The 22,297-nt window shown below is 32.3% G+C and overlaps 1 protein-coding gene across 1 annotated transcript; it reads right to left on the bottom strand.

Annotated features, from left to right (window-relative positions):
• Positions 1–14,627: 14,627 nt before the first annotated feature.
• LOC133307247 (LOB domain-containing protein 33-like) lies at positions 14,628–15,401 on the bottom strand. The gene is made up of 3 exons (XM_061507725.1): positions 15,123–15,401; positions 14,884–15,011; positions 14,628–14,817 (listed from the first exon to the last, which is right to left on the bottom strand). Exons 1-3 carry the CDS (start codon positions 15,399–15,401, stop codon positions 14,628–14,630), a joined length of 597 nt encoding a protein of 198 aa, XP_061363709.1.
• Positions 15,402–22,297: the final 6,896 nt, after the last annotated feature.

Consider the following 22,297-nt stretch of genomic DNA (forward strand, 5'->3'; position numbering starts at 1 on the left):
ATTAAGTAAAGATGTACCTACATCTGACCGAAGGTTTTCTCCAGAAAAAGGTTGTCTAGGTGCGTGTCCTTGCAAACTTACGCCTGTCAAATTTGGCCGCAACATTGGATACTGTTCACGCTTACATGTTTTTGGCCTTGAGTCTGTATCACTCGTGCTTAAAGACTAATCTAGCCAACATCTTTTTACCATTTTTTTTATTAAATGTCAGATAATTAGGTTTTCATAGGCATAAAGGATAGAGAGGGAGCAGAATAATTGTGTCGGCTATATCTTTTGTTTGGCTTAACAGCAAGGGCTCCAAGGTACTCAACTATTTCTTTTGGAAATGGATCTTCTCATGTGAAAAAGTGATCATGTGGTTATGTTATTTGATCACAACCACTTATTTACAAATTATAAAATTTTCTCTCTGTTATCTCATCATCAATGAGTGGTTGTGATTAAATAACATGATCACATGACCATTTTTTCACATGAGAGAATCAATTCCCATTTCCTTTTAGGGGGTGTTTGTTTCTAGTTTTTGAAGAGGATTACCGGTAATCCTTCTTTGGTAAATGTAATTACCACGTTTGGTAGAAGGAATAAATTACGATTCCCGGATATCCAAGGATTACCGGTAATTTGATTTATAAAGAAAAGTCACTATTCAGATTATCAAAAATAATATGGTAATTCGGAATACCAATCAGAATACCAAGTAAAGAGAAAACACAACAATAAATTTTGAGACAAAAATACCCCAATACACATAAAAATCTAGATCCAATCTATCAATTACAAAAGTAAAAATAGTTTGGGGTTATTTTTGTAAAATAACCTCATATTCCAAGTCATATTTCGTTCTAAACCAAATATGGAATCAGTAATTTTTATCCAATATTCCCGGTAATATTTTGGCGAACCAAACACCTCTTTCGTAAGATTCCAAGTAAACTCAATTTCTACTGTATTCCCATTAATCATGATTCCCGGTCACCAAAAAATTTCTCTTGTACCAAACACACCCTTAGGGGTTTGCATTTGTCATTTAACAATGACATAACAAACTTTGTTACACACACAGCATTTTGTTGGGTTCACACTTTTTGAAGAAAAATAAATAAATTTCCGATACGCAAAACGAATCTCTATAACATTACACAATCATTTTTCCTATAATATAACTCTTATAAAACCCTTTCTTTTGTTACTATGGTTCATTTTCATTTCCTTTAAGCCAGTTGGGCTCTCTTGATGAATTTAAGAGGGCTTGAATAGAGAAAGCGCTAAAATTATTCATTTCAGTTGCTATCTTCTATAATTAGTATGGTTGAAATAGTCCTTGGCTTCTTTATTTTGTCTTCTCTGGATCTTTGAGCATATTAGTTAAACACTTGTAAAATAGAAGGGAACATCTGTATGGATAGCAACACTTTTGGCTCAATTTTTTTTTCTGGTGAAGCAGTTCAAACTAGTTATGGTGCTTCTATTTGCCTTTAAGATGTGTGTTATTCCTTCCGTTTTACTTTATAATGTCTTAATATAACTTTTATATTTCAGTGTTAATGTGATCGGATTCTATTTAAGGAGCCATTCTAGTTATTTATAGATTGAGTATTTCTCCTACTGTTCTTTGATGAGCATAATACATTAACAATAATAGGTTGATGTTTAATTTGTATTATCAGATTTTCTTGAAGTCATTTCTCATTTGTCAACTGGCTATGATTTGTTCAGCACAAGCATATATCCTAGATGTTGTACAGCCTTGTAGTTTTTCAAAGTGGAAGGCAAAAGGAAGCAAAAAGAAACAAACGTCCTTCTTCACTCGTATTATGTTGGGATTTTTTAGAAGTTATTAATGTCCTTCTTCAGTCCCTGTTTAGTCGTATTTTTTTCCTATTTCTTCCTTTATTTTGTTTATTTAATTATTTTTCTTCATTTTTTATTTTTTTCTTTTGTCTATTTTTATTTTTACTATTTATTTTTTTCTCTTATCTATCTTTATTTTATTTGTCTTTTTCAATTTTCAATTTGTATTTATTTTTATTTTTATTTATTTCCCCTTGTAAAGAATTAATCTAACATAAAAGTTCAAGTTTCTAAGTGATGACCTTCAATGATTTATATATTATTTTTTTCTAACACACCCCACACAAGAGCCTTTTGAACTTGAAGCGTGGTTATTGTACAAACTTGTTTTTTGATTCTATCTTGTGCTGACTTAATTCCATAGAAAGTGGGGTGATGATCGAACTCGTGACTCTGTGGTCACGGAAACTTTGATACCATAATAAGCAATCATCTCACCTAACAACTTAAGCTTTGATATCATATAAAGAACTAATTCAATTCAAAAGCTTAAGCTTTTAAATGACGGACCTTCAACGATTTTTATATTATATCTCTCTAATCTCCTTTCTTTTCTTTTCTTTTATGTGAATGTGTTCTTGTTTTTTATTTGGGTTTATCAATTACTAATTCCAACTAGTTTGAGATAAATATATTCTTGATGGAAAATAGATCCTCTCATGTTTTATTTAACATGAGAATATTATGTTGGAGAATCTAACCATACAAAAGTAAATAAATGGTGATAATTTTGTAACTATCTATCATAATTTTTTTTCTCTTTTCTTTATTACTATTGATCTCCCTTTATATAGTTATGATTCTTTCATGGTCATGTGAATTAACACGAGTGAATCCACTCCATTCTTGATATTGATATTGTTGATATTGAAAATAACAGATTAATCTGTCTAATGTAACACCGTGCATGCAAAAATAAGTAACTTGTACTCACATGCATTTGTTCAACGTATGCATAAAAAGGATATGCATATGTTCTTGTAAAACACGGGAAACTATTGTAGGATAATTCTTTAATAAGGAATTAAAAATGAAGATAAACTATTTTTGCATATTAGGATTATGGGAGGATACAAAGGAAAATGACGGTACAAGGCTTCCCCTACTTGTAAAGATAGGGGTCATGGTTGATTATATGCTACCTTAAGATTGTTTCTTGTAAAATTGTTATTTCAAGCTCATCCTTTTCGTTTTTTTGGTAAACTTTCAAGCTCATGCTTTTTTTAGCCCAATTGAAACTCTTCTTTAGAGAAAGTTTCGATGTACTATGATGCTAACATATAAAAACTTCTCAGACGGGAAGGACTATTTTTTGGGTGGGTACTGCATATGTTATCCTGCTTTTATCCACGGTTTCCAAGGAGTTTAAAGATGCGGATATGACTATTCTATAGATCATCTCCAAAATTGGGCACTTATTTTTTTGATGGTTATGTACATTTTTAGGGTGTAGTGCCCCGGTTGAATATTTTCACCTTTGTTCATAATAACGAAGTTACTAAAATGATGAAACGATTACCTTAGGAGTATAGTTTCATTTTGATTATTGGATTATGTTTATCTCATTTTACACGATATAAACAATTTTTTTACACACACACAAAGGTATTGGGTCTCATTACTTTTTTTTCTCTTTTCTTTTACGTGTGGATCCCACTTATAATTTTTTTTTTTTTTTTGAAAATATCCGACTTATAATTTTATTTCTACTACATGAAATAACTTTTTTTCCCTAACACAAAAAAGGTATTTCCCTTGATTTATTATACCACCATTTGTGTTGCGTGTCTTTGTTTCTAATTGAATGATCGAGAGACCATGCAAGCTTCTCTTTCTTCTCTGGTCAAACAAATGCACATGTTATTATCTAGTTTTATGGTTGGTTCAATATCCTTCTCCCGTGATTGTCTTCGTCTTCGTTGTGTTATCTGAATGCGTCTTTGTCTATTGACTCAGCTGAAATTTGTCTTATCTCATTATTGCTTGTGATATGTGATGTTTGAAGATTGAATTGTTTTGAGGTTAATGGTGTCTGATTCTGTGTCTTTCTCTATCTTGTGCTCTTTTGCTGATTTACGCACTGCTATTAATGCAAGGGAATAAATGTACGAACACAAATTTCCAACGGTGGCATAGAAAAATCAGCCCTTGAACTTTCTTTTTGTTGGCTTTCCAAGAAGAGCCTCCTCTCCACGACCCCACCCTAAAAGGGAAAGCTTTACTAATGGATTCTTTCTTTCAATAAGCCATTTGCAGTATTGCTAGAGGTAGTATCTCTTGTTAGGTGAGCGGCTTTAGATTTTGTTAATCATAAAGTTGATCTTGCAGGCTTTTACTTTAGAGCAAAATATTGACTTTGGCAGTGGGTGGTTGAGAAGAGAAAAATAATCATCATGTCAAGTGGAAGGCTTGATTTGAATCGGTTGTTCTTCATACCAAGTAGTTTTTTATTTGTTTCTTTTTCTCTCGGACGTACGAAGAACTAGGATTTGAAAATAATACATGAAAGTTATCAAAAATAAAATAAATAATAATAATACATGAAACTTCGTCGTTAGTTAGGATTTGGATTTGAATATAAATGATATAAAACAGTGATATTAAACCCGGTTCAACTTGGCCGGTTGACCTAAAAACAAATAAATCGATTATTTAATCGGTTCGAGTTAGTCAACACATTGGTCATGCATCTGACCCTATGAAAACTAGTTTGACTCGGTCAATTTTTGTCAAAATCGATGATCCTGTCAATTTTTCTTAACGCAATCGGATCATGCCTTTTTTTTAAATTAAAGAAAAATAATATTATTTTTTAAACAACGGCCAAATGCAAAATCTCTAAATTGGAGTGCATAATTTTCAATTTACAAATACACATATCAATCACACACAAAACAAAACACGACTAAACATTTAAAGTTAAAAAAAATGAAATTGAAATGAAAAGTGAAAACCTTAGGTAAGTTGGATTGAAATTTGAAAGCATAGAAGATAAAGGGGAGAGCTAATTAAATTGAAATTTGAAAAGTGATATTAACTTTATTTTTTAATAATGACCCTATGTATAATTTTTTTTTTCTGTATTTAAGGATGACGTAATCCAGAAAAAATGAATTACAAAGATTGAAAAACAAGTAAATTTCATTTAGTAAACTAATCATTTGAAGAGGAGGCTAGTTGAAGATGATAATATCCTCTTCTATGCCAAGACCTTATTTTGCAAATCAATCATTGCGTTTGTTACTGGACATAATTTTTGATGATTTTGGCCGGACATAATTATGGATTTTGCTAGACAATATAGAAGTTACTGTGGAGGATTTTGAGTATAAAATATAAACTTATATACATCTAACATACGGTTCAACTAGTGTTCCATTAACTTAGTATCCTGATTGAATCGATGACTGAATCTGTTTAATAACATAAATATAAAATTTCATTCTAATTTCTGGGTTAGCCATCTACCCTAAGCTTGGATAGGAAAAAAAAAAAAGAATACATGAAGTTGTTAGGAAGGAGAGTGGCAAACCGAAAGATTGAATTTGAAGGTTTATATATCAAACTTCTAAGCCTTCATCTAGATGCTGTTAATTTGAACATTTTGTTAGCCTTAGACATATTGGCATTTGGATAAGTGTTTTTTTGGAGAGTTTTTAGATTAGTTTAAGAATAATAATTTTTTTGATTTTAGACTTCTTAACATAGTCAAATATCCACCCCAAAGAATTACAAATATCCGCAAAAATCAATTTAATAAAATAAAAGCCAAGAAAAAGAAAGTAAAAAATTGAATAATTTCTTTTAGAAAGGAAGCAGAAAAAGAGTCATGGAAATCCAATATTCTACTTTCAGTTAGATGGGTAATGCATATAAATTTATGTGAGATAGTTATATCTAAGTATCCCGAATTCAAATTGGGTTGAAATTTGACCGGTTGCAAAACGAGCCTCACATTTTCCTCCCGGTGCTTTCGTTGTGTATTGAGTCGTTTGAATGAGTTTTCATATATTTTTTTATGATGCACCCGAGCTGACTGAGTTGGATTTGGCTCAAATTTAGATAGGCAACTCAAAATTGACTTCTGAACAAGACTCGTCGCTTTGCAATGGGAATCAACAGTTTTGGACTTTTCATAATTTAGGGCTTTACAATAATTATTAGTTATTTACCTTTTTGTTATTTCATTAATTATGTTTGAGTGTGCGTTGATTGTGTGTTATCTCCTTTGATTCCTTTGATTTTATTTTCATTTTGTTTTGCCTATTTAAGGCTTGGAGAGCCTTTTAGTTATTTTTTTAATAAAATTATGAAAAGAGAAATAGTGTTTTCTCGCAATCATTATTTTTAGTCTTTCTTTCTGTTTAGCCAATATGTTATTATTTCGGCATTATTTGGTAATCAGAGCTCTGGTTGTCACATAAATGGCTAAACAGAACAATGGTGGTTGAGGTCAAGCTCGTGGACGACGACGTTGAGGTAACGATGGCGGTAGAGGGCGTGGTAACACCCTTAACAGTGACGGCGAACAACCATACATCGACGCGCGAGACGCCATAGTTGTAGCTGAAATGACGGAACAAGGTAGACGAATTCAGGAGCTCGAACAACTGCTTGCGCTTTAATATAGTTGGACGAGTCAGATGAAGGAAAGGAATATGAAAGATCATCTTATGTGAAGGAAATGAGCGAAAACATATTACGAAATCAGGAGCGACAACGACGAAGTCAACCTAACAATCAATCTTTTTTGGCTAACATTAGGATGAAGATTGAGATCCCGGAATTCGAGGGTACTACTCATCGAGAGGAGTTCATCGACTGGTTACACACCGTCGTTGAAAGGGTCTTTTACATCTGAGACTTGACAGAAGACAAGAATGTTAAATTAGTCACTATCAACTGAGAAAGCATGCCTCAATTTAGTGGAAATGTAAGAACCTGCACCGTTAATTAAGGAAGTTAATTAATTAATTGTGTGAAATTAAGAAATAATTCCATAATTGACCCTAATAATTATTTTGAGGATTAAATAATTATGGTAAGTGAGTAATAATGCTGAAAGTCGCTTTTCTGACGAAAAGTGCAGATACCGGTTCTGCTACTCGGTATAAATGCGTACCGATGAAGTCTCCCGGAAAATTATGAAAAGTGTGTATATGTCACTAGAATAATATATAGGACTTATAAAACAAGTTTCAAGTTAAAATAATGAGAACCGGTGCCAGAATTGATACTGGCTATGGAAAAGCGCGTACCGGAAAAGTGCTGCAAAAATAAAATAAAAATATAAATATAAAAGAGCTTAGAAAAATGAGTAAATTCAGAATTCTAAGTTTGGGATTAAAATGCTAAGTGTAGCTATTAGTGCTAATACTGTGTGTTTTAACTTAAACCACCTATATATACTCATTTTTGCACAAAACCCTAGGCTTATTTCAGCTGCTGCGTGAACCTTGGAGGCTGACCAACTCCTCTTACTGTTCCATTGCCTTCCTTTCCCCATTTCTTGAGCCAAGGAGCCATTTCCTTCATGAAATCTTCTCCTAAACACTTGATGTGAGTGAGAGTTACCATTGGGAGTGTGTTGCTGACCTTGTTGCTGAGTTTGGGTGTCTGTTTTGAGGGGTTTAGAGGGATGTGTTCTTGAGCTTTGTTGAGGGAGCTCTTATTCTAGTATGGTGAGCTCCAAGGAGTGAACTTTGGTGTGAAAGAACCTCTCTTGATCATCATTTTCGTGGATTTTGTCTAGCTTGACGTTGGAGCAGCAAGTGAGCTCAAATAGCACTTGTGGTTCTGTTTTGAAGCCTTTTGGGTAAGCACCATCACTTTGATCATGAGTTTTAATGGGTAAAAGTGGAGTCTTGCCATGTTTAATGAGTTAAACAAGTAACCAACACGTATATGAACCTTTAGATGCTTAAAAACGGGTCCTTAGACGTTTAGAAGTGTTAAAAACACAACCTTTAATGGATATCTTCGCGAAATGCAGAATATGCATCTGTCGCGAAATATCTGGATATGGGGTCTTGTGATATCTGGATATGCATATCCGGATATATGGCCCCGACAAATATCCGAATATTTTGGGTTTGCGTGAACAGTAACGGTACTGTTCATACAGAACTGAGTTATGGGTTTGTGGACCCTAGATTGTGGAAGTTGAACTTCTGTAATGGTTAAGTTAAGTCAGAATCAAGGGATTAAGAGCTTGTGGCTTTGTGAGAAGCCTTAAGACTTGAAACGCAAAGGAAAGGCGTTGTCTTTATACCGTATGCTTGTTGAGTATGAATATTGATATTATTGTTGGTGCAAACAGATTGTGATTGTGTTGTGTGTGGACTTTGAGCTAGTGTGGACTCTTGGCATTGGATAGTTAGCTTGTAAGGTAAGCTTTCGTGTCCTCGGTTTAGCCATTGTATGTTCCACCATGTCCCATGGAGGGATGGTTTATATGCATGATGTGTTTTCATGTACTGTTGTTTTATTGAAATGCTATGGAGCTGTTAAGTGCAAAATGCCTATGATATGTATGTGGTGTTTCGCCTAGCCAGGAGGCCATGGGGTGGTCCTGGAGGCGGGTACAACATGGGCGTGTACTGTGTGGGTAATAGACGTAGTTCTGCACTTCTCTGATCAGTAGAATAGCTATAACACACATGACATGATTATCTGCTGCATTGCACTAATTTTAAAACTGATATTGAATTACTGCTTTTGGAACTTATATTGCAGATGTAAGTGAGCTTGGGGTGGAAGATCCTTGAGGACCCGATGTCTTACTGAGATTTCTGTTTAGAGATCTCACCCCACGTTTGGGGCACATATTTTAGGTTCAGGTAATGCAGGGTTGAGACCTCTAGCGGCAGGATGTCGGAGCTTAGCTGATTGCATGCTATTATGATGATTATGCTGGATGCTGACATTGCTTTATCTTTACTGTCATGTTATTTGATTTGAGACTGTTGTTGGGTGTTGTTTCCTTATTTGGTTAGCATGGGGTTGTCCATGCCACATTGACTTGACTTTATATTTTTAGTTGTTTCGAGTTGCATGATTGTATCAGGATTATGTCCAGACTACGTGTTGTAGATCCGTGACTTAGATACTCACTTATTTATTTATGAGGTATTTCAGTTAGCTGTCTATTTGCGATTTACATACAGACAATGTTTTGAAAATGAATTAGGTAATTCAACTTGGTAATGATAATGACGTCATAATTGAACAGAAAAAGATATTCCGCAAATTTTAATTAAGCATGGCTTAATACGATGACATGTTAACAAACCGGGTTAACACGGGGTGTTACAGGGAACACATTAAGAAGCAATGAACCAGAGAAGGGAAATCCAAGATCAAGAATTGGAATAAGATGAAGAAACTATTGCAAAAAAAATTCTTACCTATTCGCTACTGGCAGGAGGCATTTATTGAGTACCTCAATCTCAAGTAGTGAGACCCGTCAGTTAAATAGTATACCGCTGAATTTGACCATCTACGGATACACTGTGATATCATAGAGGAGGACAAACAATTAATTGCTCGTTACCTGGGAGGACTGCGAACTGAGATCTCAAATGTCTTATGTCTGCATCAGTAATGGTCATACAAGGTTGTATGTCAACTGGCTTTGAAGGTAGAGTGATAGTATGAGAGAAAGGGAGTTACTTCAAAATTCCAACCTAGATTTTCTGACAGCAAGGAGTTATTGAGCTCAGCAACTAACACTAGTGAGGGAAAACTCTTTCTAATACTAAACTAGCGAGCAAACAAGGATCAACCAATGGTGGATCAAAAATGATGGGTGTTGCGGCGCAGAGGTGTTTCAAGTGTTAGGGGATCGAACATTTTGCTATGAATTGTCGAAATCAGTAGATTGTGATGCTTATTGAAGCTTTAATTTATGATGATGTCACTGTCTATAACGCGTCTGACGAAGAAAAGAACAAAGAGTATCCATTATATGACGAGGACCCTATCAATGATGAATTTGACAAAGAGCAAGATGATGAGAATCCAATTGTTGATGCTCCAATCTATGGCAAATTCCCTGTCTATGATAAGTATGATAGGGAGCAAGACATTGAGAATCCAAAGGTGGAAGAATTCCTTTATAGTGATTTCAATGTAAAGTCAATTATTAGAAATTCTAATATCTCTAACAAAGCTGAAGTTCTATCCAAAGATGCCATGGGGAATGATCGTTCATTCAAGAAGTCTTTAATTTGCAAGCAAAATTATGAACTTAGGCACAACGGACATAGCAACCTCATGCTCCATGGAGATAGCGATTTAGCTTTTGGTAAAAGTTTAATTGGAGATCGTCATGGACAATTGGACTTGATGTTGCCTCAGGCAGAATTTTCCTATGACGGATCACAGACACGATCACTGAACCAAACTATATGCAATAGTCCTTTTCGAATAATCTATAGGCTTTGTCCACTTACTCCCTTAGAACTCGTATCATTTCTAGTTCCCAAACAGTTTAGTTCAAATGTAGATGAACATACCAAGCATAACAAAGAATTGCATTCACAAGTTCTACATTTAATTAGGGAATTTGGTGATATTGTACTAGAAGAGTTGCCACCTGGATTACCACCTGAAAAAGTTGATATCAATGAAAATGAAGCAGATTTGAAGGCGAATCTTTTCCTAGCGGGTGAAGATGATGCACTCGAGCTAACCGACTTGTATTGTGCTCAAATTTGGATAGACAACTCGAAATTGGCTTCTGAGCAAGACTCGTCGTTTTGCATGTGCATCAACAATTTTGAGCTTTTCATAATTTAGGGCTTTAAATAATTATTAGTTATTTACTTTTTTGTTATTTCTTTTATTAATTGTGCATTATCTTCTTTGTTTGCGCATGATTCTTTTTGATTTTATTTTCATTTTGTTTTGTTTTGCCTATTTAAGGCTTGGAGAACCCTATAATTATTTTGTTGTTTTTTATTAATAAAATTCAGAAAAGAGAAATATTATTTTATCGTAATCCTTATTTTCAATCTTTCTTTTTATTTAACCAATGAGTTACTATTACGACATTATTTTAATTCTTGTATTATTTTGTAATTTTTTAGTTTAACTTTATGTTATAAAATTAACTAATGCCATACAAAAAGATTTTTAATACAACTGTTTGGTGAAATATTTTTTTATTTTAATATTCATAATTGAAAATTAGGGGTTTTTCTTTACTGTTTTAATTTTTTGTAATTCTAATTTGTGTGTGTTTGGCATTGATAGGTTGTGAAAATGGAAGAAAGTCTTTTTCTTTTTTTCTTTTACCTAACAAAAGAAATTTCAATTTTACACGGACTTGTGATACAAGACTTGATGCATTCTACTGAAAGAGTTATAAGAGTGCTATTTTTGATAGGATATTTCTCAAAGAGAAATAAAATATTAATAATTAATTAATTGTGAGAAAAATGTGTGTCTTTTTAAAGAACATAAACTTAAGTCCTTCTAAAGAAGAGATAGATATTTTTTTCATTAATTATATAAAAGGACACACACTTTTCCCATTAAATATATAAAAGTCTTTGTAATATATAGCAATTAAAATTATTTTCAGCCCAAAGATAATAAATTTTTTAAATAAATCCTAACTGCATATCCTAATAAAAAATTAGTCTTGCTAGTTTATATAATCTGAAAATGAATAAAATGTTTATATGTCACGTGTACGTCTTTAACCAACTCTGCCCATGTCATGCTTCTTTTTCTCAAACTTTACATAACCTGTCTTTTAAGTGTGGATAAAAGACGAGGGTTGTGTCAGATAATGTAAAACTAGAGCTCCAATGGCGAATCGATCAATGTAGGAGACCCATATGATGAGATAAACTTTTTTACTCAGGAATTATATGTCAATATTAACCTTTGAAAGTAAAGTAGTAAGTTTGTGGCATCATTATGAGAAAGTGTCTTTTGTTGAACAAGGTGATTTATGAGTATAAAGTGTATTTGAGGTTGATTACACCATGCGAATCACATTTATAAATGTTCATTAATCTTATTATTGGATTGTGAGAACTAATATAATTTACAAAAAGTTCACGCATTCAGAAGGTGAGTACAGTTCTTTTGATTTAATTCTTTTTTTTTTTTTTTTTTTGTATCATCCGGATCATTCAATCTTCTCTTTATCCCAATTTTTTTTTTAAAAATTTGTTCGTGGCAAAATTTGAACCCATGACCCAAAGAAATCCTTAGGAACTCAATTGTTAATTGAGCCTCCGGGGTTAATTTAATTCTTCGGCAGACCAAAGGAACCCAATGATTTGGATCACTGTAATTCTCAGATTTAACCATCCAGAACGGAGTTAGACCATCCAAAGCAAGAATATGCATGGTAGACAATAGACAGTTCATAGGATATCCACTTTTTGACAACAAATTAGCAAGGTCTTCAAAGACATTACTGCGAGTAATGTCACAGTCAAAGTTAGCATACGTATCTACCATTAATGTTTTTTTGCCAGCAGAAGTCAACAAGGGCATCCATGGCTACCTCCTGCTGCTGGTATAAAGCTCCTTATTTGCTTTATGCAAGTCTCACAAGAAAAAAATGCTTCTAGCTACAATTTGAGCTCTGTACGAAGATTATGATACAGGTTGAGAACAATGCTACACACCATTGAAAGTATAAGGGGCTCGTTGACAATCCAAATTGCATCAGATTAAGAAACAATTTATCTTTAATTAAGCTCAGCAAACTAGGGTGACAGCAAATGGAAGGCCCTCCCAATTCGATTGCTGAATTAATTAAAGTTAAGGCAAAGAGTGGTACATCTGTTAAGAATGGTACGGGAAGCCCAAAAACCCTTTGCAAGAGATACATCCATGGGCCAAGCGATAAACCACAATAAGTGGGCCGACGCCACATCTCAACCCAAAACCTTAAGGCTGTAGGTTTATGGGTCTTTTTGCACTTATATAGTCATTACTTGGTCTATGTCTAGCCAATGTGGTACTTCTTTACAACTCATACTTGAATACTTGCAACATCTTCCTCTCAAGTATGAGACCCAACATCATGCTTCCCCTTAAGGGCAACTTCTGCGGAAGTCTTTTTTCTTTGAACTATTGGAGTCACGCCAGCCTTCTGCGGAGGCCTTGAAACATCACCATCTCTAAATACCCGGCCCAGCCAAACCTTTGGCTCTGATACCACTGTTAAGAATGGTACGGGGAGCCCAAAAACCCTTTGCAAGATAGACATCCATGGGCCAAGCGATAAACCACAATAAGTGGGCCGACGCCACATCTCAACCCAAAACCTTAAGGCTGTAGGTTTATGGGTCTTTTTGCACTTATATAGTCATTACTTGGTCTATGTCTAGCCAATGTGGTACTTCTTTACAACTCATACTTGAATACTTCCAACAACATCTTCATCAAATGCAATTGTGTTTGATCTAGGACCCAAAAATAAATCTCTCAAATATCTCTAAAGAGAAAGCTTCAAGCACGCTCTGTATCTTCTGTGTGACTCTCCAGGAAGTTCGAAAAGTCTCCAAAAATAGACTAAGGGCAATATCTAAATGCATATCAGATGTGCGGGTGTGTGCATTTGTGTGCATGTACGTGCACGCACACGCCTGCACATGCGTGTGCGTGTATATATATCAGATGTGCAGGTGTGTGCATTTGTGTGCATGTACGTGCACGCACACGCCTGCACATGCGTGTGCGTGTATATATATATATATATATATATATATATATATATATATATATATATATATATATATGAGGAGGGTTCTTTTGATTCGAGAGTAAGATTTTTAAGTCTTACTCCCTATCTCAGCCGTTGATTGACGGAAATTAATGGTTTCATTTATAGCGTAATTAATAATTAATTAATTAATATAACTTCCTAAACTATAACTGTTGGATGGACGGAAATCAACGACTAGGATGAGAAGTAAAACTTATAAGTCTTACTCTAGGGTCAAATGATCTCTTTTATATATAAGTCTTACTCTAGGGTCAAATGATCTCTTTTATATATATATATATATATATATATATATATATATAAATATATATATCTCACTTGTTGAAAAGTTTTTTCTTTTGAATAAATCATAGGCATCCTGGATTAATAGCAACTCGCATAAGGTGACTTTCGACGTATGAGAAGACCGAGACTCTAGTGAATCAAATGATAGTCTGATTTAATAAAATAAAATAGAAGAAACCATAAAAAATTCCTTACTCTGAATAGATTTATTATAATTTAGTTTTTGATTGAGCCGAATAAAGTTATTTGATCTAGGCAGCCGACCAAACCTCACTTGGTTCTGTTGGTTGTTTTATGCGAGGACAATTAAAATCCACTTGTTAGTTGAATTATCTTTCTACTTTGAAATTAACTAGAGAGTTGCGTGCCTGTGGTTTTCATATTTATCTGCTAAGTAGGATACGTCCAGTTAAAATCCACTTGCTTCTGTTAACGTTTTTAACTCAGGGACCTACCTAATATATAAGCTAAGTTTAAAAAAAAAAAACAGAGAAATTAATTGCTTGCTTTAATTAGATATAAAGTAATGATTCTACCAATCATTTTTGGTTTCAAAACTTTACAACTGGATTTACAGTCTGTTGATTTGTTATTTAATTGTGGGAGTAACATTAATCTTACACTCTTACGTATATAATTATATATATGTCACACAAAAGTTGATCCTCATGCAATCGTCTTGTACTAGGTGGGGTAAGCCAAAGTGTAGCTAGTCACAGCTTTAATATTACTAGTTCTTTATGTCTGCATTATGCTTGAACCATGGATGGTTCATGAAGACCTCTTGGTCAATTCCAGATAGGAACTTCTCTAACGGATTGGAGTTAGAATTGCCAAATGAAGGCCCTTCTAGTCCATGTGCATTATTAGGAAGCTCTATATTATCCCTCAGTGAGTCGAAACTTTGGTAGACTGTGGCACTTCCTTCTTGTGAAAGAAAATTAGCCAATTGATTTTGATTATACTGTGCCCTTGTAGCATCATGCTTCAAAAGATACTGTATTCCGTTGTTTGAGTTCATCGGTGCTTGGACACTGCCAGAATTTACATCACTAACTGTGGAATTTGCCATTAAACCTCCAAGAATACCAATCTCCTCTTGCAAGCTCGCAACCTACACACAGCAATAAGTTCAAGATACATATGCAACACAAAATTACTTAAACTATATTTATGGTATGATATTAATATAGCAGGTTGTGGGGGTCATAGCATGGATCGAAACCTGTTGCTGCAATGCGTAGATATGAGCAACACAACCATATATAGGATCCTGCATGCGAGCCAATGCTTCATAAGATATGGTGATGGAAGCGTCACTTCTATTATGGATTGGAAGATGTGATAATAGCCTGGAGACGTTACTAGCACCATAAACTTTATGCACTGCTGCAAAATGAGTTGCAGCTTGGTCATAGGAGAAGTAAGGAGCAAATATACAATCACGCGTGCACTTTCTCCTTAGGAACTTGCATGCTCCACATGAAGTGCCAAACCCTGTCATTGTCCCAAGTTTTTATTCACTAGTATAAGACTTTGTACTAGTTTTGTCTAGGAGAGCTTGAGATTCGAACGCTTTATAGCCATCACCTGGGAGCGTCACGTTCTTTTTGTTTTTGATGTGTCCAAAAGACATTCTCCCTTCATTTTACTTTATGTTCTTTTGGGTCTCTTTTGTGGCCTACATTGTCATTGTCAATTAGGGAAAAAATTTCCTCTTTTGTGCCTCAAAAGGAACTTTTGTTCATAATGTTTCTTCCCTAACGCAACTGTTATTGAATACCCAATCATCATCATTTGTTGGGCTTTGTTAAAAAGTATTACTATAATCGGTTTATGAGTTTAAGTTATAATGCATGCTTTACCTAATCTAGTTTTTTTAGCAATAGAGTTCATGACTCATTGCGGCTTTTTGTCTTGATATTGTTAATGGTCCTTTATTTCGCCTAATTTAATGTCTTATTTATTAGCCACTTGTTCTATGTGTACATATTTTAATCCCCACCATAATTCAGGTTTAGTTGTTGGCCACTTAAACTATGGTCCGAGATGTGTTAGAATAACCCACTCTGTTGTTATATATTCCTTTGGTGTTCATTTCTGACTCTTTCAGACCCAAGAAAAGAGGCTAATAATACAAGCTCACAGTTGCGGTGTGTTGAACTCGTTAAGTAGAAGGTTGTGATATTGATGTAACAACGAAGAAATCAAGAAAGGTGCAATAGAAGGAGTTGGGAGACAATGTCATTCACACTTACACGACTTTCTGGTTTCTGTCACTTCAAAACAGTGAGCTTTTTTGTCTTTGACCGATGGACCTGCATGAGGAATTGAAGGGAGAGGTATCAGTTGGTGGATGAACAACTTTGGGCTTTCGAGTTTAACGATGAAAGTGTCTTTCTCTATCATGCATCAATCATCATTCTTATCTCTTCGAGCAGTGCTCTCTATAGCTTGCCAGCTTGTATATCAAGTTCCATTCTGATCCTTTTCTTAATAGCCATGAAATTTAATTCATCGTCATGTTTTGAGAGAGACCATTCTATTGGATACAGGTTATAATATAGGTTAAGACATGAAATGGTTGAAATTATAACATAAAAATAAAATAGAATAAAAACTACAAGTGTTGTTATTTTACATTATTTTGTAATGTAAAAATGATATTATTTTAAGTTTAATAACTTATATTTGTTCTTCTGCAGGAAAACTAATAACATGGTATGGAATGAAAATTCTTATATACTCTTGGTTGATTCTTTTTCTTCCTTCTCGAGATTTTTAGCTATTAGATTAAGCTGGGTCACTATATATATATATATAGTTAGTGGAGTCTACATAAGTTTGATGGTTACAAAACAATTTTATTGAAGAAGAAAAACTTTTTCTTCTAAAACCATATATATAATGTTGGGAATGGTATGGGGGAGCCCAAAACCCATTGCAAGGAATATTAGGGTCATCACTTGGTCTATTGTCTAGACTATGTGGAACTTACTTCACCACCACTCACTCACACTTGATTATTTCCAACATCCTCCCCTCAAGTGTGAGGCCCAATATCATTCTTACTCTAAGGTCAACTTCTGCGGAAGTCTTTTTTTGTCTTCAAATATTAGGGTCACACTAGCCTTCTGCAGAGGCCTTCCAAACACTTGGCCCAAATCGTTGGCTCTGATACCACTGTTGGGAATGGTATGGGGGAGCCCAAAACACATTGCAAGGAATACATCCTTAGGCCAAGCGATAAACCACAATAAGTGGGCCGACACCACATTTTAACCCAAAACCTTAAGGCTATAGGTTTATGGGTCTTTTTGCACTTATATAGTCATCACTTGGTCTATGTCTAGACTATGTGGAACTTACTTCACCACCACTCACTCACACTTGATTATTTCCAACATATAATACTTTATTGTGAGGAATACTGTTTGATGCACTAATCTCCATGTAAATTAATATAAGAAATCAGATTTAAATAAAATTTGAGTTTTAATTTCTATATTTATTTTTATTTTTCCTTATTTATTAAATTTCAGTCTGAATTTTTTCAAATTTTTTCTTTATTTAAATAGACTGCTAGTAGAAAATAGAAATAATCATTGTTTCTATTTTATAATGATTTAATTCAAAAGTTTAAATTGATAACTGATGATTTTAGCATTGTAAAGGGATTTTGTATCAAGAGAACGTTAAAAAAATATAATATAAAATTATTAATATAATATTTGCTTAACATTTTAAATTTTTGAGTTGAATTAACATTTTACATCTCCCTTGAGAGAGGAAATTCTCCCTTTTATTATTGACATGGGATTCGCTGAGTGCATAAGATATTGCATTATTTTAACCAATCATTTGAGTATATGGATCAACTGAGATCGAGATTATTAATGCTTAAGTAGCAGTTTTGAATTAGAGTTCTGAATAGGCAACTGTCTTAAGTATTTAATAAGGAGATTTTTATTACTTTTGTGGCCCTGCTTGACTTGATCGAATTAATTAGGTCATTGATAAACTGGAAAATAAATCAAAAATAAGAAAGTAACATATAATAGAAAAAAATATTTCTATTTTTCCTATAAATTTTTTTTCTCTTGCCGCACTTACATAAAAGTGAATGTGAGTGAGTCCTATTAATATTTTCTCTTTCTTCCCATTATAATGTGAGTGGGATAGACTATGATGCACCGATATTGACACGGGACACTACACGGTACGCCGACACATTAATTCTAAAAAATATAATATTTCAACACTCTGAGACACCTTTTGATATTAAATAATATTTTTAATATATATAATATAAGTATAATAGCCTATAATAAGTCATATAACCAATCAAATATTCAAATTTCATAATATAAATATAAATAGAAATAATTTTTTGTACCTTGTTAATTTTTCATTTAAATTTCATAACAGAAAAAAATTAATTTATAAATTATTTTTTTTATTTTTAGTTAATAAAATAAAATTAAGAAGTAAAAAAAAAAAACGTATCGAATGCGTGTCGAAGCATTAACCGCATGTCAAAAAAGTTGACCACGTGTCAAAAAACGTGTTAGAGCATTAACCGTGTGTCTCGAAAAATTAATCATGTGTCAAACACACACGCACACTTTGAAAAAAAATCACATATCGGTGGTTTGATGGTGATTGAGCGGAAACATTAAATCCGATTTAATATTATATGACCATAATAATAGTTGGGTTTAAAATAAAATATTAGCTGTGAAAGAATCCAAAAATGTTGTCATTTTATTATCAAATACCTTATCCATCGCGCCGCCCAAGGGCCAAGTTTGTTAATCAGTACTATTAAGTATCTACGGGTATAAATGGGTTACACCGCTTCAGGACTCTATGGCTTAGCCTATATTATGTTAGACTTAACCTATTATAAATAATTAAATAGAATAGACATAGGCTTTTAAAAAAATCTATTTAGAAAGTAGGCTATATGTTTTTTTTGTACATGTTGGGCCTATGAGCCTACAAATCAGCCTATATTATATTATTTATTTTAAATAAAATTATTATTTTAATAATTTTGATTAATAAAATAATATTATTTTAATTATTTTTTTAAGAGAAAAAAGTTTCTGATGTTACTTTAGACAACTTTGTCTAGTGTTCATCGAAACAACGTCGTTTTGGGTTGAAAAATTAAAAAATTATAATGATAAAGACTATTATAACCCTGAAATAAATTAAAATTACAAAAATACCATGATTTCCGTCCCAAAACGACGTCGTTTCGGTGAACATTAGATAAAGTTATCTAAAGTAACTTTAGAAAAAGCAAACATTTTTTTTAATTATTGAAAGTTTAATAGGTCCAAACAGGCTAACAGACACAGGCCAAGACTTTTATTTTCTATATGTAGGTCAAACCAAACTTGTAAATTGGGCCTACACTGGCTAATAGGCCAGGTAAAGCCTAAGATTTTTTACACAGACTTAGCCTATTTAAGTCAAAACCTAGTCTAGCTTATTCACACCCCTAGTGTTAAGTGTTCTACTTTTTTTTTTTTAAACTTTTTTGTTTTATTTTAGGATTCGTTTTTTCTAAAGTTACTTTATATAACTTTGTCTAATGTTCACCCGTAACGACGCCATTTTGAGGCAAAAATCATGATATATTTATAATTTTAATTTATGTTAGAGTTATAATAGTCTTTATCATTATAATTTTTTAACCCCAAAACAACGTCGTTTTGGTGAAAATTAGATAAAATCATCTAAAATAACATTAAATATTTTTTTCCCTTTGTTTTTTCGTAGTTTTAGTTTTAGTTTTGAAAAATATATATACATCAATGATATATTCTTTTAGAAATTTTTAATAAATTTTAATTTCTATTTTATAAAAAAATATTAAAATATTTTTTTTTTTGATTTTTTCTTCATTAAAAAATTTAGTTAATTATCATAAATTTTTTAAACATTTTTTTGATTTAAAAACACAAATTAGCTAATGCCGTCTCCAACTTTAATAACTGAGTTCACTTTAAACTGTATTATATTTTGGGACAGATTATATTTACAAACTTTTTTGTTTATAAATTCTTACAAATTATACTATCTTCTCCCAGAAGAACACTAATTTCACTATGTTTTTCCGGAAGAAAATAGTGTAATTTGTAAAAACTCAACAAAAAAGTTTGTAAACGGATCCTTCCTATATATTTTGTCATATATATATATAGGGAAAAACTATCAACGACTCTGATTTGTAAGCATGTGGCGCCGTTGATTTTTTTTGATCTAACGACTCTCAGATGAGGTGTCAAACTTCAAATTTGACACTGGTGTCAAATGATCCTACCTATATATATATATATATATATATATATATATATATATATATATATATATATATAAGAGACATGTTATATTTACAAACTTTTTTGTTTACAAATTACATTAAGTACAACCGGTCATACTTTAATCATGCAGTGTACGACCAGTCGTACTTAGTGTAATTTGCAAAAAAAATTTATAAACGAATCTTATCCCTATATATAAATATATAGTTCAATATCAGGTCAAATCATCATTCAGCTTAAAAAGAGTTATAAAAAGACAATAGATCGCTACAAAGGGAGATCTCTGGATTTTAAATCCATGTTATACTGTTATGAGCGGAAGATTAACTAAGTGACCCATCTTCCATTTATACTTCTGTATATATTTTTAGTAGTATTTTTCATTAATTATACCAGTATGTTAGATCCAAACATAAATTAACTTTTTAGGTGGGTCTAAAATATTATCTGCGACGATGATAAAAAATATGAAAAAGCAAAATTAAATGGAAGATAAATGTATTTAAAGTCACATGTATAGTACAGGGGACAAAATAGAGGAGTTGAAAATAAAATTTGACTAGATAATAAAGGAAATATGATTAGTCAAAATTTGAGATAATAATTAATTTTAAAATAATAAACATATAAATAAAAGTTAAATTATATAAAAATAAATGTCTAATGCACTTATTGTTAAAAGAAGATACCAATTAATAATAAAATGCATTACGTTTACAAATTTTTCATTAAGGAGTAGGTTATACTTAAAAAAAAAATTGTCTACAAACTACACTAAGTACTACGGGTATTATATGCTCAAGTAGTATGTACTACACGTAATATATAGTATAGTTTTTAAATAAAAAATTTGTAAATATAACTATGCTCTTATAATAAAAATCTAAAAAATAAATCATTAGATGTAATTCAGTTGCCAATGTAGACTCAGTAGAGTAGGAGAAAACTTGAGTTTGATTCTCACCAAATACATCTTTGGAGAAAAACGAGAAGTGCGCTTTAATTGTGATTAAGCCCCCACTCAAGATTAGGCTCATGTCGACTCAAATAGTTGTGGAAATATTCGGGAGCCAATTCATCTTAGAGAAATAATTAGGGTCAGTATAAAAAATAAATAAAAAAATCACTACAAATAGAAATGCATTGCCGTAGCCCAAAATCCTAATGCTAGCAACTAACAAAATATATACACAGTTATAATATAGGAAGAAGAATATAACTGAAGAACACAACAAATTAACATATGATATGAAAAGCACAAACACACAAAGTATATAGCCATAATTTTTTATTTTTGTTTCTATCTAACTATTCTTATCTATCTAACTATTCTTAATATGTATCTCGGAAAAACGTTCAGTACTTATCAAATATTGCATAGGTTTAAGCTCATTAAAAAAAATGTAATATATATGCAATGAATATTACCATGCTTTAAAAGTTCAAAATATGGAGCTCAAAGAAAACGAAAAAATGATTTTAAAAAAGGTGAGAAAAAATGATTAAACAGAATAAAAATTGACATCTCAAATAAATTATTAAAATAATAGAAAATTCAATACTCTATGGTAGGTGTTCTCAATTATTTTTTTTATATAAACCACTCAGAAAATAATCAAAATTAGATATATTTAAAAAATAAAATATTTAAAATTAATTGTGTACAATCCAATCAGCATTCAACATTTAAAAAATAATAATTAAAAAAAATAATTATGTATGAATTAATCAGCATTAAACATACTTAGAATAAAAAAAATTAAAATTAAATTAGCCCTAATATTCAAAAAATTATATAGGAAAACTTAATAATTAAATCAAATCAATCAGGCTTTTAAAATACATCAAATTTCTTGAAAATATAATCATATTTACTGGCCATAAATTTGATTGAGACCAAATTTTTTTTAATTAACCCATTAAGTAGTTACTTAAATTCTTTGTTGAGTTCTCACTTTATGTGCATCAAAATTAATCACTTATACTTGACTACAACTTTATAAATTACACTTTAAAAGAGATTGGTATAAGGAACTCCTTATACCAATCTCTTCTAAATTCATTG

This window comes from Gastrolobium bilobum, unplaced genomic scaffold, assembly GCF_033153095.1.
Source record: "Gastrolobium bilobum isolate Gb01-03AN ecotype WA unplaced genomic scaffold, APGP_CSIRO_Gbil_v1 utg16198, whole genome shotgun sequence".
NCBI classification, from domain to species: domain Eukaryota; kingdom Viridiplantae; phylum Streptophyta; class Magnoliopsida; order Fabales; family Fabaceae; genus Gastrolobium; species Gastrolobium bilobum.